This window comes from Chrysoperla carnea, chromosome 1 (genome assembly GCF_905475395.1).
Source record: "Chrysoperla carnea chromosome 1, inChrCarn1.1, whole genome shotgun sequence".
NCBI lineage: Eukaryota > Metazoa > Arthropoda > Insecta > Neuroptera > Chrysopidae > Chrysoperla > Chrysoperla carnea.
Window position 1 is genome coordinate 131956394 of NC_058337.1, and position 27121 is coordinate 131983514.

Consider the following 27121-nt stretch of genomic DNA (forward strand, 5'->3'; position numbering starts at 1 on the left):
AAAATTTATTGTTTGTTTTCTATTGGTTTTAGATTGATGCTCATTTTGCTTCAATTAAAAGAGATAAATTAATAGCTGAAGCAGAGTTTGCTAAAAAATTAGGTACACTTGCGTATCTTAAAACGTTACGCAAAGAACAAGATACCAAAAAAGCACCAGATCCATGTCCAATATGTACGAATCCACTTCAAGACAATGTAAGTTTAATTTAGGACACATTCGGCGTGTTCTTAAAAACTGATTAATTTTGATTATTTTTTTGTTGATTTTTCAGTGGAGTATTTTGCAATGCGGTCATTCATTTTGTCTAGAATGTATCCATCATTTACTCTCGAAATATTGTAGCGGAACTGATTTAACGTGTTCGGTATGTCGACGACAACAACCGATAGCGGATATATCGTATGTCAAAAAAGAAGGCGACGAAACGTCAAATTTGACAAAGCCTGGTGAATTAATAATAAAAGGATCGTTTTCAACAAAAATTGAAGCAATTACAAAATGTCTGCTTGATTTATATAAAGAAGATAATCAAGTGAAAGTATTGATATTTTCAACTTGGTCAACCGTTTTGGATGTCGTTAATGATGCATTCACTAAAAATCATATTAAATTTTTACAACTAGTTACACCAAATCCAATTATTTTTGAAAAATTTAAGGTATTTTTTGTTTGTTTTTCGATTTGTCGAGTTTCGCAAGGTCAAATTTTGCTTCTTATTCGAAGTGTATTTCATGATTTTGAAAAATCGAAATACCTACATAGAAGGGCAGAATGAAAGCTGGGAAGTTGTCACAAAGCGCATTTTCCAATTTCTTATTTCTTGTTTTTATTGACTTCCTCGATGATTCCTGCGCACGGACCTGTCTACTCTCAAGTTTAATTTATAGAAAACAGAATAGTAATGAAATCTATCACCGCTTTCAAATTTCCTGGTGACATTAGCTATTGTATCGGAGCTCGGCAATGCCAACAATTTAAAACAAAAAAATAATCGTTTAAAAATAAATGCAAAATATTTAACACGTACGTTTTGAATTCTAGGATAAAGATGAACAAATCACTGCTTTACTACTGCCAATTAGTCAAGGTGCTAAAGGTTTGAATTTAATTGAGGCAACTCATGTATTTTTAGTAGAACCACTCATGAATCCAAGTGAAGAGTTACAAGCAATTGGACGTGTTCATCGTATTGGTCAAACAAAGTAAATAAATCTTTTTTTTATAATTAAAGTTGCTTTTCTTTTATATTCAATTAGGAGCGGATTAACCATTAGGCAGATTAAGCAACTGTCTAAGAATCCCGAAGGGAAAAGTCAAAACAGAAAATGACAAATTGATACGAGAATGTCGCCCATGTGACAAGTCGAACTGATTTTCGCATCCCGACGATAGTTTCATTGTCTAGGCGCTTCGACATGGTTAATCCGGCACTGCATTAAATTTTAGATGTTTATAATCAAACGGGGATTTAGGAGCGGGGGTGATTGACCCTTGAATGACTCCCAAGACTGAATATTATTGTTTTTATGTAGAGTCTTGGATAAATTTCAGTCTTTAACCCATAACTAAAACTAAACTTAGATTTGCTCTGATATGTAGTACAAAGATGCTAAGTTTCTAGAAATCATAAGCTAACCCTTCCACTTAACGGTGGCTAAGCAGATTTTCTTGTAACTAAGTGCACTCTCGATCAATTACCTTCAAAAAAAAAAATAATAATAATCCATCAGTTAATTCGTTTAGAAGTCACAGACGAATCGATCAGATCTGATTTTGTGTCATTAAATTTTAAATTTATGTATTATTTACGTAATTTGTTTTATTTTAGGCCAACATTTGTACATCGTTTTTTAATTAGAGAAACAATTGAAGAAAGTTTACATAATGCTGTAGCAACGAATAGTTCTGATTGGGAGCGAAAAGATGTAACTTTAGCAAAATTAAGTGATTTATTTGATAATTGTACGAGTGATAATGATATATCCCATTCATCGGTTGATACAGAAACTGATAATGTAGTTTTAGATCCTTCGACATAAACAGTCTTATAGATGTTTGATCTCACATTTTTAAAGGCTACATACTGAGAACTGATGATTTTGATTACAGCATCTAGTAAAGAGATAAAATTAAACTGTATAAGGTGCCCCTATTATTTTCGACGAGCGTGAGTGATCAACTAATTGTTTTCAAAATCAGGCCATCAGTCAGTTTTCGGAAAGATTTAACGTTTTTTATTTGCAGTTATTTGAATGGGGAAGGTGCTTGCATTTAAGAAAATTTCATCATTTTTCTAATTAAAAAAAGGTTGTTCATTAAGAAAGAATATTGGAGTCAGAAAAAGACTTACTCGTAATAGGGAATATTCATGAAATTTAAATTTGGTTCAAATATTTTTCTTCTGTAACTTGAATGACTGGATATTTCAACTAAACCATTATTTTAGTAATTAATATCTTTTTAATTATTAATTACTTAAAATTAATTAATAAAAGTACAAATTCAGTGAGGGTATTTAAAAATTTCTAAAACGGAAATTCAAATTTGTATACGGACGTGACATCATAGTACGGGCTTGTCAAATTTGTTGACATACTGTATGATATTAATTACTTACATTTTATATGGTATTTCATTAAATTATACTATTCTACAGCTTTTTATTAGAAAACTTAATAATAACGAGTGTAAATTCTGTCTTGTAAATTCATTTTTTTAAAGTGTAAATTATACATTGAACTGTCATGAATTGACAGATCACGTACTTATACGTCATCAACAGAGAGCGCCAAAAAACTGGGTTTAAATATCTTAAAATTATAATGTATTTTAAATATTTTCTTATACTTAAATACAGTATTTTTAAGCAGTATTTATATTTTTTACTTTGTTATAATGGTGTAAACAATGAATTAAAAATATAAAAAAAATACATGAATATTCCCTATTGACGACTACAATAAGATTATACAGTAGAATCTCGATAACTTAAACCTCGGTAACATAAAAACCTCTGTTACTTCAAAAAATACTATGTTCCCTTCCCATCAGAGCCCAAAACCTCTATAACTTAAAATACGCAACCTCTATAACTTAAATAAATAATCTCTGTATAGGCCCTCAGTAACTACATAGAAACATGTACATACCTCTATATTAACTAGGGTACATAGAAACATGTACATACCTCTATATTAACCTTTAGCTAACATAGACACTTGATAACTTAAAACCTCTATAACTTAAAATATTTTGTGTTTCCCTTGGACTTTAACTTATCGAGATTCTACTGTATATTTAAGTATATAATAGGTTGGCTGATAAGTCTCCGGTCTGACACATAGATGGCGTCGCTAGTATTAAATGCATATTATTTTTATATAGTACCAACCTTCAAATGATTCGTGTCAAAATTTGACGTCTGTAAGTCAATTAGTTTGTGAGATAGAGCGTCTTTTGTGAAGCAACTTTTGTTATTGTGAAAAAAATGGAAAAAAAGGAATTTCGTGTTTTGATAAAATACTGTTTTCTGAAGGGAAAAAATACAGTGGAAGCAAAAACTTGGCTTGATAATGAGTTTCCGGACTCTGTATTTTTTCCCTTCAGAAAACAGTATTTTATCAAAACACGAAATTCCATTTTTTCCATTTTTTTCACAATAACAAAAGTTGCTTCACAAAAGACGCTCTATCTCACAAACTAATTGACTTACAGACGTCAAATTTTGACACGAATCATTTGAAGGTTGGTACTATATAAAAATAATATGCATTTAATACTAGCGACGCCATCTATGTGTCAGACCGGGGACTTATCAGCCAACCTGTTATGTATACACGCATTGGCCAGTATATTTCGGAACGATTCACCAGTATGGCGTCGGTTTATGACGTCATCAGTACTAGCCAGTATACTGGTAAATATTACGGAACACAACCCTAGTATATGCATCTTACCTTATCAAAGATATAAAAAAAAAATTATGTTTAAAGTTTATACTTTAAAAAAATATCAAGTTTAAATTATATTTTTATATATTTTCATACGTAAAATAAAATATTTATGCAAAATATTCAGTTTTTCTTTTTTTCCCTTTGAATCCGTTACTCAACTTACATTGTATGAAAGTAAAAAATCAACTGTTTTTACTTTGTGACGTCTTTGAAAACCAATTTTTATATACCTAGGAATTTTATGTACTTCTTCAAAGTACAAAAAAATCCTAATTTAAAATTAAAAAGTCTTGCATGATCCATAGACCTTTTTATTTAAAACAAGCCGCGTTTGCGAGATGAACGCTTAATCGAACGCACCCTCGCTGTATCCATGACAGCCGGCGTCTACCGATTTTAATAGACTTTACAGTTACATTCTAAAATAGCATACCAGTAAATCAAATAAATAAATGTGTTAATAAGTGTTTTAATCTTCAAATGTTTTTAAATTTATCAACATAACTCATTTAGGTTAAAATAACCATTAAGTATATCTGATTGGTGTTTGCTGTCACGTGACCGGATGGATAGTTTTACGATAATATTATCTAAAAATATTAATAATCCTTATATTTTATAAAAATTAATTTAGTGTTTTTTTATCTACAAATTATGATTAAACATTAGAAAATTGTATCCAATCGATTTATTCTTAGTGGAAAAAAGCCTGTTGTAGCTTAACTTTAATTAAAAATGAATTCTTCGTATTGGAAGAACTGTATAGTGCCCCAGTGTAAAAGTACAACTCTAAAAACGCCAAACAAATTATTTATTTATGTTCCTCAGAATGAACAAATACGAAAAAAGTGGCTAAAACTTGCAAAGAGGGTTGATTTTAATAGTTTATCAACAATCTCAAGAATGTATTTTTGTGAAGATCATTTCGATGTAAGTATATTTCACACCCCACAATCTTTGTATTTTATAAGTTTCAAGCAAAACTGATGAAATTGACAGAATCAGAATTTTTCAAGCATATTGATAAAATAATCATGTATGAGTTGAGGTTATGTTGCTTTTGTTTTATGATTTAAAATTGCTGTTTAGTGTTATTATTTATTGTAATAGACACACTTTTATTTGTTTTTCTAGTTGCCAAATGATATGGAAAATTATATCGAGTATATTGTTATGGGAAAAGTATCAAAAGTACGTATGAAACCAGGTTGTGCTCCAAGTAAATTTGAATGTCAAGAAGATGGACGAAAACGACCATGCAGCAGTACAGAACAGTCGGATACATTAAAAGAAAAAAGAATGATGGTAATGGCAGAGGGTCTGAATAAACCAGAAGAAAGTTGTACACCAAGTTCATCTTTCAAAGATACTTCTAATAAAAGTTCAGGTATGTAATAAGCAACACAAACGGTTTGAAGTTTTAAACAATGAGTATCCCAATTTCTTATTATTAATATTCCAGTGCCCTTACGAACTGACCCAAAAGTTTTGTTACTAGATTTTTTTATTCATTTATTCAATAGAGGGTTTTTGAAGACCTTAAATCTGATTTTGCATATTCGGGAAATTAACCATTCCTCCACCATCATGGAAAATAACATACTTGCTATAAAATTTGCAAATAATTTGCACCCTCACGGGTAAACAGTAATGTTTTTCGAAAATGTGTTTCAACCAAAAGTTGTTTATTCTTCTACGTTTAAACTTTTGTTCTATCTAACGGTCAATTGGGTCTTGGTCCTAGTTGTTCATTTACGAAAAATTTCAGCTTGATAACTCTTTTCATTTCTGAGTTATCTTGTAGACAGACAGGCGGACAGACACCGAAAATGGATTAATTAGGTGATTATATAGACATCTGTTCCAAAATTTTGTTCATAGCATCAATCAGGGGGCACGGGAGTATCCCCGCCAAGTCGAGTGCGAAGCAAACACTGTCGTACCATCCTTTATTGGATCCATTTCTCCGCATTTTCAAGCCCTTATTTGAGAATACAAAAAACTGATCTAGGAAATTGGGGCAAAAATCGAAATTTATAAAGAAATCGTAGTAAGGAACTTTACTTGGCACGACTTTGTCTAGATTTCATTACTTTTTAGGGGTAAACAAGCAGCTATATCGAGACTTGGTTAGTTTTTTACAGAATGTTTTTGGTGAGATATTTTTAAGCGTTATATATAAACTTGGGACTAAACTTAGTATACCTTGATATATTTCATACATACATGAAATATAAAAATCTAGTATCAAAACTTTTGGGTCACTTCTCTACGATTTACGTTAATTGCACTGGACCATAAGTTTACTTGTATTTATTTTTCTGGTTTTCAAACAGATGGACCAAATGTGCCAGAAATTTTTTGTGAAATGAAATCAAGAGACGAGACATTATCACCTTTGAAACCGTCACTCATATCTGTTGCAACATCCCCATCAAATGCTGAAACTATTTTAAAATCAAGTCCTACTGTGTCCGACCTAAGAAAAATTAATGGAAATATATTGATTGAAGAAAAGCACTCTGACAGTCAGAAAACTTCTTCTAACTGTAATGAATTAATTGCAGAAAGCAGAAAAACAGAAACAATCGAGACCATATTAAATACATTTAGAAAAATTGAGAAAAAGCCTCAATTGTATATTGGTGTTCCACAAAATTGTTACTACTTAATTGATATAAGGAAAGATGGGAATAATATTCCCAATTCATTATTCTGTTTAAATAAAAGTGAACCGAATAAAAAAATGGAAAATAATTTATCTCATGATGATGTAAATAATCATTTTTTAATCGATGAAGAAAACTTTAAAAAAGAATTACATAGTGAAGTTATTATTAAAAATGAAATATTTGATGAAAGCGATACGATGGAACATATAACAATTAAAGAAGAAAATAATATAATGGAGGACCATGAACCAATTAAAAAGGAAATACAAGAAGAAAATGTTACAACAAAACACGAAGGGATAGATTTGAATGAAGAGTTTTCCATGGATAAACATAAAACAGTTAAAGTTGAGAATCAATTAAATGCAGAAGTTATAGTAAAGGAGGAAATATTTGATGAAAATGTTTTTGATCATCAATCAATTCAAAATGAAGACAAGAATACTTCATCTGACGCTTCTGATAAAAATTTTGCTGATCAAAGCACTTTAATTGTACATAAACGAATTCATAGCGAAGAAAAATCTTTTTCATGTGCAATTTGTGGTAAAACCTTTACTGTAAAACATGATTTAATTCGACATGAACGAATCCATACTGGAGAAAAACGTTTTTCATGTACCATTTGTGATAAAGCATTTAATTTCAAACACAATTTAATTATACATGAACGAACTCATAGTGGCGAAAAACCTTTTTCCTGTGGAGTTTGTGAAAAATCTTTTACTCAGAAACTCAGTTTTGATAATCATAAACGGACTCATACTGGAAAAAAAGGTTTTTCGTGTACAATTTGTGATAAAGCATTTACTTCCAACCACAATTTAATTGTACATGAACGAATTCATAGTGGTGAAAAACCTTTTTTCTGTGAATTTTGTGATAAATCATTTACTCAGAAAAACAGTTTAGATATTCATAAACGGGCTCATACAGGAGAAAAACCTTTTTCTTGTGACGTTTGTGGTAAATCATTTACACAGCAAAACAGTTTAGATTATCATAAACGGGCTCATACAGGAGAAAAACCATTTTCCTGTAACATTTGCGATAAATCATTTATTCAGAAAAACGGTTTAGATAATCATAAACGGGCTCATACTGGCGAAAACCTTTTTTTCTGTGAAATATGTAATAAAGTATTTACTTACAAACAGAATTTACTTAGACATGAACGAAATCATAGTGGAAGAAAACCTTTTTCCTGTGACGTTTGTGATAAAACATTTACTATGCGAGAACATTTAATTATACACAAACGAATTCATAGTGGAGAAAAACCTTTCTCCTGTGACGTTTGTGATAAATCATTTACTACGCGAAGCATTTTAATTACACACAAGCGAACCCATAGTGGAAAAAAACCTTACTCCTGTGAGGTTTGTGATAAATCTTTTAATCAGAAAAATAATTTAGATATTCATAAACGGATTCATACTGGAGAAAAACCTTTTTCCTGTGAAATATGCGATAAATCGTTTACTCAGAAAATCAGTTTAGATAATCATAAACGGACTCATACTCAAGAAAAACTATTTTCCTGTAAAATTTGCGATAAATCATTTACTCATAAAAACCGTTTAGATAATCATAAACGGACTCATACTGGAGAAAAACATTTTTCCTGTGAAATTTGTGATAAAGTATTTACTTACAAACACAATTTAGTTTTACATGAACGAATGCATAGTGGAAGAAAACTTTTTTCCTGTGACGTTTGTGACAAATCATTTACTATTCGAGACAATTTGATTACACACAAACGAATTCATAGTGGAGAAAAACCATTTTCCTGTGACGTTTGTGATAAATCGTTCACTCAGAAAAACAATTTAGATAATCATAAACGGACTCATACTGGGGAAAAACCCTTTTCCTGTGAAGTTTGTGATAAATCGTTTACCCAGAAAAACAGTTTAGATATTCATGAACAGACTCATACTGGAGAAAAACGTTTTTTAATTAAAAATTTACTCGCCGAACCAATTTAATTGATCGTAAACGAAACTTATACTAATAAAAATTTAATTTTTTTTTTAATGATTAAATGCGTCATTTTAAATGAAAATGTTGGGATATGGTGTGGAAATTTGAATTAAATTAAATATTAATTCCACTTAAAAGTAAATTATTTTGTTTTAATTAAAAACGAGAGATCAAGGCTTACAAAGTTAAATCAAAAGAATAAGTTTATAAAAAATAAATTGTTGAATTGTTATTCAATTTATAAGGCAAGCGAAATATATTATTTTATGACACAAAGTTAAGTTGTAAATATAAAATGTGTACATTTATTAATGTTTGTTCATACATTTCCACAAATAAACGTTCCCAATTTTCATTATATTAAAATTTAAGTGTTCGATTGAAGATTCGGTTCCAGCTGTAATTTTGATTTCGACCCGGCCTAAGCTTTATAACAGAAAATGGCGTCTGTTTTCAGTAATTCCAATTTAGACTACCATTTAAAAGTTCTAAATGGTTGTGATTTTGACTAGAGTTGTAACAAACTCTATGAACCGAATACTAAAATTATCTCGTTACTTGCATTTATCGTTACACAAATTTTTATTTATAATACAGTAGAACGCCGATTATCCAAATTAATTGGGACCGGGGTCGATTCGGATAATCAGACATAGACTGATAATAAAGAAAAACGAACTATCACACATAGAATAAACTTTATTAATAAAGTTTAACAAACACAGTTCTACAAAACATGTAGTGTCTAGAGGCAGCTTCCAACCATAACAATTGAAATATATCTGGACTCAAACGAGTTCTAACTGGTTACAACAAAACAAAACAAAAAATACATACATATTTGGTTTTAATTTTTTATATTACGCTGATTTGGATAATTGGCGATTCGGTTAATCGGCGTTCTACTGTATATACACTTTAGGATTCTAACATGATGAACAAAAGTTTTAACTCCCTTGCCCCTTGGATGATTCCTGCATACGGGCCTGGTTTTTAAGGAAAAATATAGGTAATAATTTTAAATAAGTTTTAATTTTTAACAAATCGTTTTTTTTAATAAATAAAACATATAATTAATGAAACAGATTAAATATTAATATTATTTTTGGCTAAAATAAGAATTAAAGTATTCTTTTTAAACAACATATTTCTTTTTTGTAAAAAATCTCGCTATTGTAGGTACTAATCTAAGTAACGTAAATATATGTGCAACAGTGTATCCAATAATAGCACCTAAAACACATGGTATCGGCCATTGTTGCCACGGTCGATTCCAATCCAATGGTATAACAACGGCACCAAACCTAGACGAATTAAAATAAAATGTATACGTGTGATAATTCCTACAGGTTTGGTTGTAGATGAAAATAGTGCATTTCGTTATTGAAAAACAAAATACATTGCTGGACAGATTTAAAGGAACGCCTAAAAAACAACACGTATCTCTGTATCAGAAAGTCTGCTTGGCAAAAAACCTTAAGGCAACTTACCGTAGGCTCGAATAAAGGATTCTGCAATGTAAGAAAACAAATAAAAATAAAATACCTTACAAAAAAGTACAATGAATAAAAATTTGAATAACTGTGGACGCTAGTTTTTTTTAGTTTAAGGTAGACTCAATGACTTTGGATCAATACTGGACCTTTCGCAGAATCTTTTATTCGAACCTAAGGTAAGTTGCCTTCATTTTTTTTTTTCAGTATGTCCAGCAGTATAAATCGCATTACTTTTGAGATGTGCTTCTTTAATCTTTTTTCACCTGAAAAAATCGATTTAAGCACTGTATCGAAGAAGGATACAATTTTTTCCATGGAAATACCATCCAAATTCCGCATATTATATATCCCTACATAACGAATTTCAACTTAAGGGGACCCATGTAGATGCTTAACAAATTAATAAACAGACATCCCTAAAATCCCGTAGTGTTATGAAAGGAATTTATGACGAACCCCAATCGATTTTCTTTTTTAGATAACAAAATACACTGTTTCCGCCTACATCCAATTCTGTACAAATTATTCCTTCATAGACTTAATAAACAGTTCAAGGTGGTAATCGAATTGTTCTTATGAAATTTCCTAATGAATTTACCATCATAATAGCAAAAATTTATTGATTTCCTTTGGAGTCTCATAATTTAAAATCATTCTATTCGATAAATACAACTTGTGGTTAAAATTCGTCTAAGTCTAGTAGGTCTTTGGCCAAGCGTAGATTTAGTGAAGCATTTCAGAAAGGCTGAGAATTTCATAAGTGTAAGAGACAGTCCTGTGTCCTCAATCTTAAGCATATTCCGCGTTCTCAAAGCAGGGGACTTTGGTCCCAAAAGAGTGTCAAAGATGTAGAGTCTATCTCAAGTTTGAAATGATTCTAGAAAGGGTAGAACCGGTTTTAATCGACAAATATTCCAAAGAAAGATAATCGATGTGAGATCATCTACAAGTAGGGGGGGGAGTTGGTTCGCAACGCTAATTCCCCTCCCCCCACAACCACTGTGGACGATCTCACATCGACTCTCTTTATTTGGAATATCTATCGATTAAAATTGGTTCTATCCTTTCAGGAATCAGTTCAAACTAGATAGATGCTATATCTTTGACAGTCTATTGAGGCTAAAGTTCCGCTTTGAGAACGGTTTTTGAATTTCCAGGGTTTCCCAATTCGATCACTACCCTGAAACGTTTACTTTTACTGTACTTACCATGCACCAAAAATTGTACACTGAATATTACGTTGTATAATTTCAGCTAATAAATCCCCCGGTAATGGTTTCATACCAGCCAACAGTGAGATTGTTACATCAACACCACAATGGATACAGCCGGGGAACACGGTGAGTATTGTTATTAACGCGGACAACATTAAAGTTTCCTCGTGATGAGAGAATATTGACGCTCCGAAAAATATTGCAAATACAAAATATACACCAGTCATACCAATTATAACCGAAATAAATTTAAATATTTCCTTTAATTTGATTTTACTGCCATATTTTTTTGAACGTTTCACATCTTTATGCAGGGTTGTTTCATCTTTGATCGTGTAACACCATGCTAATTTTACACACTCCGAAAATACTAATGCGGCTAAAACACTAAACGATTTATATTTTCCAATATTATATAAATTATCCGTGTAAACGAGAGTTATTAATATTAACGGTATACAAATACAAGTGAACGAACTGTGCATTGTTGCGATTCGAACACCATAACGATCTACTGTTTCGAGCACCATTTTTATCTTAACGATTTAGCCTGTAAATTAAATGTACGATTGATAAATATTTAATCCAAAACTGTACTTTATTCCAAAATTACCTGTTAATATTTAAAAACATCTGAATATAGGTTATGTTCCTTCCAAAAAATCGTCTTTACTTTCCGTAAAAGGGAAATTGTTTATGAAATAGAAATAAGAAGTTTTCATTGCTCATGATACGACGATTTCAATCAGATTCTTAATCTGAGAACCCTTTTAACAAATTTACTATGACTTTTATTAATAAATTATCGAATTTTCGATGGATATGATTAGAATTAAAATGTATAAAGGTTGGTGCTTATCATTGTTGTAATCCGAAATTCGTATAATAAACGCTTGTGGCATAATAAAGGTTAAGTTCCACTATCACGTCAATGACAAATGTTAGTTTTGGGTGACGGCAAACTTTAAAGAAGCTACATTTGGATGTCTTATCTCCATGGACGGAAATTAATATGTCTTCTGTTTCCATAACCCAAAGCGTATGTTTTCCGCATAAGTCAAAAAAACGTATATCAAAAATTTTAACGTAACGTAAAAATTTGAATATTATTTTATTGACATGACCAACACAATGCTTCGTTGATGTTAATCAAATACTATTATTTTATCGATGATATTAATCAATCAGAAATCTTGATAGTGGCCGTTCATGACACGATGGTAACATGACACGAATGTAGTCAACCCCTAAGGAGCCATCTACTCTAGCCAAGTATTTCCCTTATAAAGCAGAGATGCTAGTATAGAGTTATTCCCTAGTTCTTTAGTATAGGTAGCTGATAGACATAAGGCAGATAAAGTATGTCGCACGCGATTAGTTATTATTCATACAGCTAAGTTACTAATCGCGTACCTTTAATCACCCATCGCTTTATATGTAAATTCACCATTAATAGGCCTTTTCATCGATTTGCTTTTGTTTCGGACAGATGTCAAAAAACTATTCAATTAAAGAAAATCTAATATATTTTACGTTTATCAAACAGCGCTTTTTGACGAAGATAGAAAATATGTGATATGTCTTTACTTGATTGAAACTGCCCGAAACAAAAAAAGAATCATTTGTTAAATGAAAAGCCCCATCGCTCCGTCGCTTGTCGTTCTCTAAGTGAACTCGCCTTTAAAACAAAGCACTAGGAGCGCCACCATGCATTGCGGCAGATAACTAAAATTTGATTTAAATTTTGTTTACATTTTGCAACTTATTAACTTATTTGACATTTAACGTACTTTTAAAGTTTTAACCATGTTTTAACTTATCAGAAAAATCGTAAAATGGAAGGAAATATATTAAAAGAATGGTTTTTAAATATTAATTATAATCCATATAAAATACCAACGGATGATAAATTCAAATTGTAAGTATTTTAAGTACATTTTTATTCAAAATTCAATTTATATATATATATTTTTTAATCTAGTCTTTGTCAAGGAAAAATCGGTCCAATATGGCAAGAAGTAATCAATGTTTTCGAAAGTCGTAAAAAAGTGGATAAAATTAGATTAAATCTTATATATCATGGCTTAAAAAATAATTTAAAGGTAAGTAATTCTCAATTAAAAAGAAAAAAGATGTCGAAAAAAAGATTAAAATTTTTCTTGTTTATTTAAAGAGTACGGATTTGAAACCCAAACAAGTAGAATTATGGAATAGAAAAATAGAATTAGAAGGAAATTTATATGAAATTAAACAAAAAATTAAAGAAACTGAAAAACGATTAAATGCTGAAGTGCATAATGGAAAATTAAAATGTTAGTATGCTAATAAATAGACCTTTTTCACATTTTTTTTTCTTTTTTTTAAATGAAAGTAAAAGTCTTGATAAATGAGCTAATTTTTCCCCCCGATTTTTTTTGGAGCCATATGACCGAGAAAACCGACAATGAAAATGATTAAAATTCAAATTGACGAAAACGATACGGAAACACACGATGTTATACGAAGGTCGGTTTGACGTCATTTGTAAAATTGATAATAATGATATATTAATAGGACTGTTGACACTGTTTTATTGTCATTGCTTGTCGGATTGACGTAACAGATCACGTGTGCGGTGGAGCCAAAAAAAATCGTTTAAAATTATTTCAAATATTGTGACTTTTACAATTTTTTTCAGTGTTTTTATTGTTAAAAATACGTAATTTTCGAGTTACAGGCTCTACTCGACCTATATTTTCATAAAAAACTATCAAAAAGCATTTCTGTTTTTCATGAAAAAGATCTATTATAAGAACGCTAAAAGTAGATATATTTCGCGTAGATCCCGAAAATTGTTTGGATAAGAGGAATATAAACATTTTTTGTGTGTTTCGATGCCTTATGACAGTGGATTTTTTATTTTCTTGGAAAAAAAAACTTTAAGAGCCGATTTTTTTCCTCATTTTAGTGCATATTACAGTTAAAACGTAACTAATTTTTTTTATTCAAACCGGAGACAAAGGAATTTTTACGATTTTTTGCATATGTCTTTTAGGGTACGTACCCTTTCTGGATCTGAGCTTGCATCCATAAAATTGAATAGAGTCAAGGTTTTGCATAATTATCAACTACGAAATTTTATTTATTCATTAAGCTAATTATATACACAACCAAATAATTAAAGGAACAAAATTTACCTAAATTTCAAACAGCTGTATCTCATTTGAAAACTTGTTCTTTCTAGTTTTAGAATCCATGCTTTTTCAGGTCCAAATTCGATGATTTTTCGCAGAGAGATACAGCTGTTTGAAATTTTGGTATAATTTTGTGTAAAAAATTGTTGTTTCTTTAATTTTTTGATTGTGTATATAAAAATAATTAGCAAATTTTTTTTTTATAGTAATTAAAAAAACTAATTTAGAACTGAAAAATAATGAATTAAAACAACGAATACTTTTATCAAAGAAAAAATATGACGGGATTCGTAAAGAAATTGAGAAATATACAAATAAAACAGATAATATTCAAAAATTTTTAAACAGTCATTTAAGTGCTGATGAATTAAAGGTTTGGAAAATTTTGAAAAATTATTAAAAATAGTACGATTACATTAAAAAATAGCGATTTTTTTTTTAGAAAAGAGTCCAGTTGATTTTATCATCTTTAAATACAGACGATTCAACCAATAATACAAAGGAGAAGGTAATTTTCATAATTCAGTATAAAATTATTTTAGGTTTGCGGTCAAGCGTAGTTCCAGCGAGTCATTTCAGAAAGGATGACAATTTTATAGATATTACGTCCACGTTTAGGTGCCACACCCTCAATCGTAACGCTATTCATCTTTCTCAAAGCGGGATGGCTCCAATAAAGTGGCAACGATGTAGTAGACCGTGGCACAGAAAGGGTGCCTTGTCAAATGATTAATACATACTTGAAACTTACTACGACATTTAGTAAAATTTTAAAAACCTCCGAAAAAACCCTCTTTTTCCTTAGAGCCTTCTCCAAACTGAACCGATTTTGCCCTACTCTTCATTAAATTATCTTTCAAACAAAACAAAAAAATCAAAATCGGTTCACCCGTTTAGGTGCTACGATGCCAAAGACAGACAAACAGACACACACATATAGTGGTCAAACTTATAACACCCCTTTTTTTGGTTCGGTGGTTAAAAATTAAATTTTTTAATTTTCTAGAAAGAAGTTACCAATGATTTATCATTTTTAACGATGAATGATTTTTTTATTCAATCACAAATTAATGGAAATGGGAAAAAATTAATGCCATTACTAAAAGAACATTTTACATGGATGAATACTCCGGTGCTTAATGTACTACTGGAATTGCAAAAGAGTTCTGTTCAAGAACTCTCAGAATTGAATTTTTTGTCTAAAGAAAGTGGGTAAGTTTATAAGGCTGATAAAAAAATCACAACTGATTGTATCACATTCTTTCACTGGTATCTAAAATCGTGAACTTTCTATTTGCGTTTCATAAATGGCTGCATTTACAGGACTATATTGTTTGTTCAAATTTATGTAGAGAGATTCTCAATGGACCCCAACTCCCCCCCTCGACGTGAGCACGGGTCTGCAAGGGCATCTTATTAAGAAATCATTTACAAGCTTTAGCTCGGATGCTAGTAACCTCCACTATCACGAGTCTATTCGCAACAAATGATTCTACATTAAAAATTCAATTTCTAAATAGTAATTTTTATTAAAGATGTACTAATTTTTCTAGAACGCAACATTTTAACACTGACATGGAACTACTAAAATTATGTACGTTTATAAATGAAATTCATTTTAAAACAGTACACAATCAAACGGAAGCGGAAAGATACGAGGACTTAATTAAAGAGGAAATTTTTGCAAATATCGATCAGGTATCTATGGAAAGAGTCAGCTATGGATTTCAATTTGTCATTTGAACACCCGTGAAAATTTAGCCTGGTGTACACGCTCTAAAAATGTTCTAAAATTATTAACATGGAGACGTTTTACGCTCTGGCAAATGTGATTTTTAACCGACTTCAAACAAAAACGGAAGAGTTTATCAATTCGACTGTATTTTTTTTTTTTATGTTTGTTACCTCAGAACTTTCGACTGGGTGAACCGATTTTAATGATTCTGTATCTATATGAAAGCTGGTGCTTTCCGTGTGGTCCCATTTCATTTTGATCCAGTTCTGACAACGGCATCCATGAGAAAACCATAAAAGTCTTAAATTTTCATTAAGTGTGCACGACAAGAGGGTGATAACTCAATATCACGTCAACCGATTTCGATAATTCTTTTTTTAATGAGAAATTAGTTAGTGTACTTCAGATTCACTAAAAAATACAAAATAAAAAAAAACTATTAACAAAAAGAAAACCGACTTCAAAAGAAGAACTTTTTCAAAACAAATTAATAGGCACTAAAAAGTAAAAAAATAACGATAATATAATGTAGTTAAAATTATTGTTATTTTTGGAGTCGGTGTCAGTCACACTAATGTAGCAAACTGTTCTGTCATACTTGTTTCCTTGGCTGACACCGACTCCAAAAATAACAATAATTTTAACTACATTATATTATCGTTATTTTTTTACTTTTTAGTGCCTATTAATTTGTTTTGGAAAAGTCTTTCTTTTGAAGTCGGTTCTCTTTTTGTTAATAATTTGTTTTATGTTTCTCTCCTTCTTAGTAATTCTGTAAAGTTCCGTAATCAAAATTTAGTTTTTCACAACTTGAAATGATAAATTGAAATAAGGTACTGACTCTCTAATCCAAAAAAAAAATTACAATTTTTTTGCTATGGAAGTTTTGAAATTAATCTTAGGAATTTTTTTTGATTATAGAATAGTAAACAGTATGAATATTTGACACTAAAATGTACTGAAATTGGTAACATGGCTGCAATAAAATGTTTTCAAATTGAGGCAAAACAACTGGGTATTGTAAACGATGAACATTCAATTCAACTGGAAACGTTAACGAAAAGATTGGTGGAAATTCAATCTGATATTGTAAGAAACTTCTCTAAATCTATGTGGGATTTTCAAATTACAAAATCTCGGAATCGATGGAATGTATTTTCTGTCTTTAATAATTATAATAATAATACAAAAGAGTTTTTCTTCGAGAGGTAGAGGACCAAGGGATTGTTTCTGCCTTTCTTGAGAACAACGCATCATCCGAAGGCGAGGCGTCTCCGGGAAAGAGGTGCTAATTTAAGCAGTTGAAGTTATAGGATTCTGTTGATACCAGACATCGCACCGAAAGCCTACAGCTTCTCAGCCGTGTATGCTTTCAAATTTCTCGATTTTTTGACGAATGACCTAGCTGTGGTTGTACAAAGTTTGGTTTGTCACATGCCCTGCGCAAAGACCCAGTATTCAAAATGGGCTTGTCGTATTCTAGATTTTTATGGGAATGACAGGCTCTGGTGAATGCTATGAAAATGACAGGCTCGATTGGAATCTTGACACCTCAAGGATCTGAAAAGCGGTCTTGTTATATGAGAAGATGCTGATATGTACCCCACTGTAACCTTTCTTGTTACAGATCTGGGAATCTCTAAGAATGACGAAGTTTAACTCGAATCGCTAATAACCCATTATACCCTTAACAAGGACTATTGACTTTTTGGCTTAAAAATTCCATTTTTTTTTTAAATACTTAAAGAAACTTTCGATCAATCGGATAAGTTTGTTTCTATTTTTAGGACGTAAAAAAAGAACTTATTGAAAAATATTATGCAGAAATTCGACCATACTTTGAATCCTGTTTTGAAACCCAACAAGCATTGAACAAACGATATTCTACGTTCAAATTTAATGTCGAAAACGCATTTACGAATTTATCGAATGATAATTTTCAAAATCATGTGGAAACTATGAAATTTATTGATTTTCCATTACAATTTTCCATAAATGAGTAAGTTGTACATTTTAATGGGAATTATATCTTGTTTTCAAAATTATGTTAATAATTATTGTTTTAGATATCAGAATATCAAGAATTGTTGGAAAGTTCTTCTAAATTCATCAGAATTAGAAAATTTAAACCAAATTTTGTTGGATATATTAAATACGCCAGATACACGGCCAGAAATTATTTTAATTAGACTATTGGCGAAAAAGTTGAATGGATCTCATGAAACTACAAACGAAACGACACCATTTGAAGATTTTAATGATTTATGTAAGTTGATTTTAAATTTCGGAAACTTTAGATGTCTTTTATTCAATTAAGGTATCAAAAAAAAAAAAAAATCCTCGAGAATTTTAAAAGAAAAAAGGATCGTAGAGTTTTCGTTAACCTGGACGAAAAAAAGAATACTGCTATTGACGAACTTCGTTTTGAAACAGTGTAAACCCTACGAAAAGATTAGGAAATTCCGCAACACATTTTGACAAACAGCGTGCGCTGCTGCCCAAAACAAAGGTCTAGTTAATTTCCAGATGTCTTTTTAAAGGAGACTGCTCATCTGGAAAGAGATCTAACCAAGAATTTACTTGATCTGCTCCAGAATAAAACATCAGAGGGCAGTGTTATCAGGCGTACAACTCATTAAAAGCAGAATCGGATTAACTATTAGGCAGAGTAGGCAACCGTCTAGGGGCTCCTATCGGCTAAGAGACTCTCGTGAAAGTTCAAAAGAGAAAAAGGCTAAAAAATAAGAAGGGAAGATAAATTTTTATGAGAAGGGTCCTACACAAGGGGAAGTGTCTCAAGATGATTATCGAAGACTTAAAAACAGATCGAAGTCCCCTGATTTTTACATTCCCTAGGGGCATGAGTTAATCCGTATCTTTCGAAGGCTCCATGATTTTTAATTATTCCTTTTAATTTGCTAATGAGTTCCTCGGCCGTATCTATGCTTTCTAGACACCCGTACATTAATTATGATTAATAGCGAATCTTTTTTTTTTTTTTTTGTTACAGACACTCCAGAATTTTTCATGGATCAAAATAAAGAATTAATGATAGCTGAATCCAAATTAGAATTCGATTCGAATTCAATTGAATTAATGTCACCTAAGTTAGAGAAATTATTCGAATTTTGGTTACGACAAAATTTTAAAGAAGTTGTGTCTCAATCACGATTCTTTGATGGTAAAAATTGCAAATATTATGAAAAAAAATACGATTCGTTTTATGATAGTTTAAAAAAAATTGTTAAGAAACAAATATGAGCAAAAATAAATTGTTTTCTGTAAAATGTCATTATTTTCAATTTTGCACGATGATTCCCGTGACATTGCCGGGCAAGACGTCAAAAATTCAATCGAAGCATTCGATCAGAGCACTGAAGATGTATTTCAAAATGTCTAATAAATGCTTCACGTTCTAGCAGTTTTACCTGTGACAACAGCTACGAATGAACGCTGATATTCAACTTTTAAATGATCCCTTGGGGAGATAAATCTATTCTGGAACTCAGAATACTTAATTTAAAATTCAGAAAAAGAATATGTTAAGGTAGTACCTACACGAAAGTGATATTCCAAGAATTTCTCAAAACTCAGAATATAAAATATTTAATTCATAATACACTTGCTGTTAAAATTAGAAGATGATTTACCATGCCATACATGAGATATTAGCAATTAAAAGTGACGCAATTTGTACGTGTACATGGGAGAAGTGTATAAAAATACACAAATTTACAAATATTATATTTATTTACCAATGAATGACGTCCACCATCTCTATGAAAAACTAATATAATGTAGAATACTATATTTAGAAAATATATAAATAAAAATAAAAATTATTTACCATATAGTTTCGATAAAAAACTTAAATAAATAACTCGTTTTAGCGATATTTTTTTATGGAGAGGATATAATAACTAATGTTAAAGGCATATGTCATAGTGTGTGTGTTTATATGTATACTAGAAACAGTAGTGAGGAACTACAGTCTTGTGAAAATAATATATGGTATATGTATAATAGTCATATCACAGTTAATGCACTGAATGATAGTATTAGTCCAAAACTTTTTGACTGGACGGTCGCGGAGGAACTACCTTAAGTAAAACTATCTCTGAAAAAGTTTTCTGACTTTTTCGGAAATAGTTTTATTGAATCTTCTGAATTCCTGAACAGATTTATTTCAACAAGGGATTTCTGCGCACGGACTTGAAGGAGAGAGTAAATATAATCATAAAAAGCCGTCTCAATAAAATGATAATAATACTTTATTAAAACAAAAAAACTTAGGCTTAACTTTACAAAATTTCTATAAAAACAATTGAAATCTTAATGATATACATAACAATATAAATATTATATTTATTTTTAATAAATTTTATTTAAATCTATAAAAATTAAATGTATTTAACAAAACGGAACGTATATACAGAATAATTAGGTTATGTTCAACCTGTAAAGCTTTCTTTGCATTGCGATATCATCACTCATAATAGTCGAAAACTCGAAAACTATATATCCTTCAGAATATGGACTCATTTAACTGAAGAATGTGTTCCTAAAATTCAATCTTGGCGTTATATTTTGTATGTATGTTAAAAAATTATACTGTATTGGTCAAAATATCTACTGGAATGAATTTAGGAACTAATAAAATGAAGATCCTAAAAGCATGAGTTTTTACTTCCTCTTTTTTTGAAATTTAATGCAAGAGAAAAGAAGAAATATACATCCACTGATGTTAAAGTATTTATTAATTAGTCAAATATCGCAATAAATATCAGCTACCGATTTAATTAAAAATTTTTAATTAAAATCAATTTAAATGCTAATGAATTGATTGTAAAACAATTGAGAATTGAATGTTTGCAATAGAAATCCTGGAAATGGATATCAACGCAACATTCAGAATTTACAAATTCAAAAACTATTCTCAATTGGTACAAAATTCCCAAAAATATAGAATAAAATTTTCAGTCAAACTGAGTCTAAACACCCAAGAGTCTGATCTGTCAAATTTTCGTCGTAGCTTGGATTTTTTGCATTAATAATAGAATATTCTATGTGTGAAAAATTACTTCAAAATGTTTATTTTCCTAATCAAAAGTCACAAAAAAATATATTTCGGCAAAATAAACACGCAAAAACGCCATTTTGGTGACGTAATATTGGTAAAAACAACAGTCGTGTATGTAATTATTATATATATAAAGTTGATGGTAACATAACCTACAATTTCTATGAAGGGTGGTGATCCTCAAGGGTGGAAACGTTACGATAGCGATTTAGCAAAACTAAGACACGATAAAAATTTGACAGTTTTAGCTCTTAATATTTTAGAAGCCAAATTTTTGTTTAGATGAACGTAAATCACAAAACATACTTCAGTCAAACTTCCACACCCTCTTCTTCAATTTTCTTTTCCTATTGAAGTAAATTATTCATATCACTTGTGGTAAAATTAGATGCGATATCCTCTTTCCAGTGACATCTGACAAACATAAAATTTTCTTTAAAGTTTTTACTGGGCAAATAAGTGATGTAAATAAAACAAAACTCGTCGTCTTGTAATGTATTTTATAAAATTGTGATGTAAATTATCCAGAATTTGTCAGCAAGCTTTGGTGTTAATAGGGAGTGTTTGCCACGATCGGCTTTTGGCTGGCAACGTCACGAAAAAGTTGATTTCAGATCGACTGGATTTTGGATATTTTTTTGTCTTATTGAAAATAGGTAATGATGAAGTTTGTCATCTAACAGCGGTTGCGTTTACGAGTTCACATCCCCTAAAGACATATTTTTCATGCCCTTGTAGCAATATAAATTATAATTTCCAGACAGCTAACATCGCGCTATATATTGTTAAATTAATTTGAAAAAAAAAACGTATTCAAATCTTTGTGGAACAGTAACGAGCATTACACGTTAGAAAACACAACCGCTTACAGGTTCAAGACGTATTCCATCTCTGTCAAATTTCAATAAGTATTATCCAAAATTCAGGCATTTTAAAATTCACTCTTAAAAAACATCTCTCTACAGCTCTCGTACCAAAAAATATAAATCAGATTTTGATGTGTCTTAAATAAATATTTATGTTTGATTACTATCAGTTGGTGATTGTTGGACAGGAACACGTTCTAGTATTGGTTTCGCTGGTGGTATGTTGATACCATGCACAACACGTTTATGTTTCGATAGTAGATAATGCATTAAAAACTTTTCATTACAAATGTCACAAATAAAACGTTCACCAGTATGGCGTCGTATGTGTGTCTTTAAATCATTATTTTGTGTAAATGCTGCATCACAATAACTACATTTATAAGGTTTTTCACCAGTATGGGTGCGCATATGTATTGTTAACATATGACGTCTGAAACAAAGCAAAATAAAACTTTATTACTATCAAATAAATGGGTCAAGTGCGTTAATCAAGTGCCAGTTGATGAATAGAGTGAGCTTTTCATTGAGCCTGAAAAGCTAGGTCAAGTTTAATACCCAGGGAAAATATATGCATATACACCTAACATTTTTTGCATGAAGCTTTTTTTATCGATAAAAGTTATTTTTCGAGTTCCAAGCATATGTCAACTTACAAAAGCCACCCTGTAACTGATTTATATGGAGTGTAGAGTGTAAGGAGGACTGTGTCCGAGAAATCGTGTGAATTAAGATGGCGTTACTGTAGCAAAAGTTCTAAATTTGAAAGAAAGCACCAGTAAAACATTGTTATGAAAAAAATACTGAAATTTATTATTCGCTGAAAAAAATACCTATTAAAGCTTGAACTTCACTTACCTATTAAAGCCCTTTCCACATATCGTGCATAAATGATTTTTTTCACCTCGATGTCTTGTTTCATGTGTGATTAAATCAAATTTCCGTGAAAAACCTAAATTTAACATATAAAAAAAAATTACTAAGCACAAGTTATCTCAAAAATTATTTAACTACGGCCTATTCTATTTATATATCTATATACACTGCTGGGGAAGTCCTTTCGTGGCAAAAATCTAAAAAATTTAATTTTTCTAGATCATTTACAAAATATCAGATCATAAACAGAGAACAAAATAAATCCAGGTAAGGAGTTGATTTTTTTTCAAACTCTATGAGAATAAATAAATAAATAAAACATAAAAGGGATATCGCAAATGGGTTCCCAGCACTTAGACCAAAGGGTTCTCTGTGGTCTCCTTGAGAATAGTCTGTCAACCGAAGGCGAAAAGTCTTCGGGTAAGAGATACTATTTTAAGCAGATGAAGCTTTAGCATTCTGTCGAGGTCAGACGCCCCAAAGAAAGCCCCTTCTCCGTCGGGATTTCTGCAAGATTGATGAATCTAAAATTTCGGACCCAAACATTTTAAACGTGAAGCTCTGCAGGTGCAAATAATATGTATGGAGATTTTATCGTCCGCCATACAAACCCTAAAAGTTATGAAGGTGGTAGTTCAATCAATAGTGTCCTGTCTAGAGTCCCGCCACCCTTCCCAAATGTGCTCCAGTTAGTTTCAGACGAGCACAATCGAATGGCCTACCTGTGGTTATATACAGCTTGGCCTGTCGCATGCTCTGAGCAAAGTCCCAGTTAACAACGTATGTAATAAGGACGTAAAACTCGAGTGATGAAGGAAGCAGGAAAAAAGGCGCCTATCTGGGTGAGTTATAGCCCTCTCAGTCGTGAAAACATGTTTTCAATCACTTAGACAGCCTGATGCGCTGTACAAAGTACGTAACGACCGATGGCTAGAGCGCTTATTGCTCGGCATAGGAATTATTATGTCCTTAGTATGTCTATCTAGTCATTGGTTATTGGTCCGAGTAACTCTTTGGGGTTAAATTACTTAATTAAATGGTTCCCTGTCTTACCCCAACTGTACAATTCCATAAAATACATAAGTATATAAAAGTGTTACCTTTTTCACAATATTGACACTTAAAAGGTTTTTCGCCACGATGACGGCGTATATGTACTTTTAATGCAGACGTAGCTGAAAATCGTGCACCACAATCCGGACATAAATGTTTTTTCGAGCACTCATTACTCCGTGTATTATGTATATAAAATGCTTCACGACCCCGAAACGGTACCGTACACGTTTTACAATAATAAATTTTATTATGCGCCAAATAGATATGATTATCTCGATGTTTCGGTGAACTAAATAATTTCTCACATGTATCACATTTATATTTTTCTTTATCGCTTTTATTACGAATCTTTAACGTTGTCGATTCTGTTATCGAATGTTTGGTGAGTTTATGCTTCGTTAATTGTTCCACTGTTTCGCATTTTTCTTCACAAATATCACAACTTAAATCATTTAAATGACCTTTTGTGTGATCAATTAAATAATCGCGTCGTGCGAATTTCTCCGGGCATATTTCACACATAAATGGTAACGTATCGTCGTGCGTACTAGTTTCATGTTGTCGTAAATATGTTTTGCTCTTGAATTTCATGTCACATTGGGTACATTCATAGATTTTCTGTTCACTCTTTGGACGGCCACGTTTTTTCCGTTCGTTTGTGGATGCTATGGTGGGTTCTTCTTCATCTGATTCATTTTTCTTTACGATTATTTCGTTATCTGAAACAGTCCATTCTGGATCATTATCACTACCGCTAAGTGTGCTGTTCAATAGATCTGTTGGATCGACAACATCACCAAAATCGTAATGTGAATCACTAAAATTGTCTTCTTCATATTTTACCATGGATTTTCGTGAACGGCCACGTTTGCTTGTCTCAATTTTTGGATTATCTGGATCTTCCTTGCTAATATTATCTAATATACCCTAAAAAAGCAACACAAACAAATTTTTATTGATAATCTACACAAATTAATTCGATAAAATCAAAAAATTGATTTTTTGTCTCGATTTTTAAAGTTTTTATCGTAGGTATATGCGCAGTGATGGATTAACTATTAGGCGGACTAGGCAATTGTCTAAGGGCGTGTCAATTTAACAAGGGGGCGTCAATTTAATTTAGGAGGAGTAAAAAAAGGAAAGCCAAAATTTTATGAGAAGGACCCCACACAAGGGAAAGAGTTCCAAGTTGATGATTTTCGAAAACTGGAAAAAAAACGGCGCTTTCTGTTTTTAATATTGCGTGGGGACTCTGAAGAATTTCATTGCCTATGGGCCCAGATATGGGTTAATCTGGCACCGCATATGTGTTCTCTAGCATAAAACAAGCAAAAAAGTTCATGTCACTTTCTTCACGATCTCCCGACTAATCGCTACTGGGCAATTTATGTGGGATTGGAGAAAATCTACGATATTTTCTACGTTAATCGACGCGCAGAACCTCCTTCCATTTTCATAACAAGTGTTGTAAAATTATCAAATTCTGTAAAAACATAAATGTTACCTTAAAATCAGAATCCGTTGTCTCATCATGTTTCTTTGGTCGTCCACGTTTCCGTTTCAATAAACTACTTTCAAAACTATTATCTAATGGTTCTAACTTAATATCATTATTATTTTGAGGTTGTCCTTCCGTATCCGTTAACAATTCATTAAACAAATGATTTTGATTCCATTCTTCCGTTTTAATAACTGTACCGGATACTAAACACTGTCGTAGGAATGTATCGGTTTCTTCACATTGTTTTTTAAATATAAATGCTGATTTTAATTTATTTATACAATTTATACAAATTTTACGGGGCATTCCATCATTTTGGGTGACCTGCAAAAATCATTCTACATTCAAATTTTCTAGAAATATTACCCGAGTAAAAATGTTTGATATGAATGGGTTTCAATATGATGTAGAAATTTTTAGTTGGGTAAGAAATAATAATTAGGTTTCCCTATCGGATGCTATAAAGAGTATAAGGGATTGTCGCCTCAAAATTTAAGGGTGAAATCGGCACATCGTGAAATCTTAATCAATTATCTCGGTATTGTTTTTACGTAAAAATGATTCACAAGGATAATAGAACCTGAGCTTAGTCAGGAGGAGTAGTCCTGAGTGTTTCCCGGCGAATTTTAGATAGTTATTTCTTTATACAGAGTTATTTCTATAAAATTAAATATTGCCAATACCTAAGGAAAATTTTGTTTACAATGACCGCAGATAAAAAATGAAATAAAATATGTATTATTCTATTTTGGGGTTACACACTGATGGTGTTTCCCGATTTGAAAAATAAAAATTCATAACAGTACCCCCAGTTTGATATTATCAAAGTATTGTAAAGTTGTAATTAAAAATGTAAATAAATTTTGGATATTTACTTTGACAGATGTACATGCCATTAACATGTCTGCAGGTGTTATTGTTAATGATGTCGATATGTTGTTATCAATTAAATCCTGTTCATAAATTGAACACATTTCACTATTTTCTATTTTACATGCACGGCATATATTTTGAAATTTAAATTCTGGTTGATCCATTTTAATAATACAATAACATTACTGTCAATCATAATTTCAAACATGAATGGGGTGGCACAACAATTAAAACCATATTGTCATTGAACTTTTAATGTTTTTAATGATTCAAGTTCACTTGTGTTCTTATTTAAAAAATTCTTTATTATTTATTTACTTTTTTTGATTTGAAATTTTCTATTTGTGTTAAAAAATATTTACATGTAATTCGGTTAAGTGTGAACTGAGCTTGAATTACATATTAAGGGCTCCGTACCGTAAGACTAAGTATTCGTATACGCCATTTTGAGTCCTCTGAACTGCACGTAATGTTTTAGGAGCAGACGAAGTATTTGACGCTCATTGACAGTCAGTTCAAAACGTTTTGAAATGTCGTGCCGAGTTCTCCATATGCACAATAAATGCATATGGAGAACTCCAAATGCTATTATTTATTATTTAAGCTAATCAAGTTTTTAAAGTCATTTAGCTCCTGA

At 31.1% G+C, this 27121-nt stretch overlaps 6 protein-coding genes across 6 annotated transcripts in view; 4 read left to right on the forward strand and 2 right to left on the reverse strand.

Moving 5' to 3' along the window:
- Positions 1-2358, forward strand: part of LOC123295088 (E3 ubiquitin-protein ligase SHPRH) — a 28262-nt gene extending 25904 nt beyond the window's left edge. The window contains exons 11-14 of the mRNA XM_044876307.1: positions 33-197; positions 275-661; positions 1045-1205; positions 1832-2358. Coding sequence (XP_044732242.1) covers positions 33-197; positions 275-661; positions 1045-1205; positions 1832-2042 — 924 coding nt within the window. The 3' untranslated portion in view covers positions 2043-2358. The remainder of the gene's footprint in view (positions 1-32; positions 198-274; positions 662-1044; positions 1206-1831) is intronic.
- A 2299-nt stretch (positions 2359-4657) lies between these two features.
- On the forward strand, positions 4658-8650 carry LOC123295097 (zinc finger protein 271-like). Its single transcript, XM_044876316.1, has 4 exons — positions 4658-4886; positions 5091-5343; positions 6293-6685; positions 6848-8650. The coding sequence occupies exons 1-4, from the start codon at positions 4692-4694 to the stop codon at positions 8617-8619; spliced, it is 2613 nt and encodes an 870-aa protein (XP_044732251.1). The 5' UTR covers positions 4658-4691; the 3' UTR covers positions 8620-8650.
- Positions 8651-9728: 1078 nt separating this feature from the next.
- LOC123305231 (glycosylphosphatidylinositol anchor biosynthesis protein 11) lies at positions 9729-12155 on the reverse strand. The gene is made up of 3 exons (XM_044886890.1): positions 11938-12155; positions 11319-11874; positions 9729-9918 (listed from the first exon to the last, which is right to left on the reverse strand). Exons 2-3 carry the CDS (start codon positions 11852-11854, stop codon positions 9750-9752), a joined length of 705 nt encoding a protein of 234 aa, XP_044742825.1. The 5' UTR covers positions 11855-11874; positions 11938-12155; the 3' UTR covers positions 9729-9749.
- Positions 12156-13094: 939 nt separating this feature from the next.
- LOC123295105 lies at positions 13095-13641 on the forward strand. The gene is made up of 3 exons (XM_044876327.1): positions 13095-13242; positions 13306-13426; positions 13498-13641. Exons 1-3 carry the CDS (start codon positions 13160-13162, stop codon positions 13639-13641), a joined length of 348 nt encoding a protein of 115 aa, XP_044732262.1. The 5' UTR covers positions 13095-13159.
- A 1121-nt stretch (positions 13642-14762) lies between these two features.
- On the forward strand, positions 14763-20488 carry LOC123295112. Its single transcript, XM_044876339.1, has 9 exons — positions 14763-14870; positions 14940-15005; positions 15504-15709; positions 16051-16195; positions 17154-17321; positions 18020-18231; positions 18299-18498; positions 19243-19413; positions 20412-20488. The coding sequence occupies exons 3-9, from the start codon at positions 15537-15539 to the stop codon at positions 20486-20488; spliced, it is 1146 nt and encodes a 381-aa protein (XP_044732274.1). The 5' UTR covers positions 14763-14870; positions 14940-15005; positions 15504-15536.
- Positions 20489-21091: 603 nt separating this feature from the next.
- Positions 21092-26710, reverse strand: LOC123301555 (zinc finger protein 570-like). The gene is made up of 5 exons (XM_044884355.1): positions 26487-26710; positions 25615-25935; positions 24155-25037; positions 23037-23130; positions 21092-22611 (listed from the first exon to the last, which is right to left on the reverse strand). Exons 1-5 carry the CDS (start codon positions 26646-26648, stop codon positions 22329-22331), a joined length of 1743 nt encoding a protein of 580 aa, XP_044740290.1. The 5' UTR covers positions 26649-26710; the 3' UTR covers positions 21092-22328.
- Positions 26711-27121: the final 411 nt, after the last annotated feature.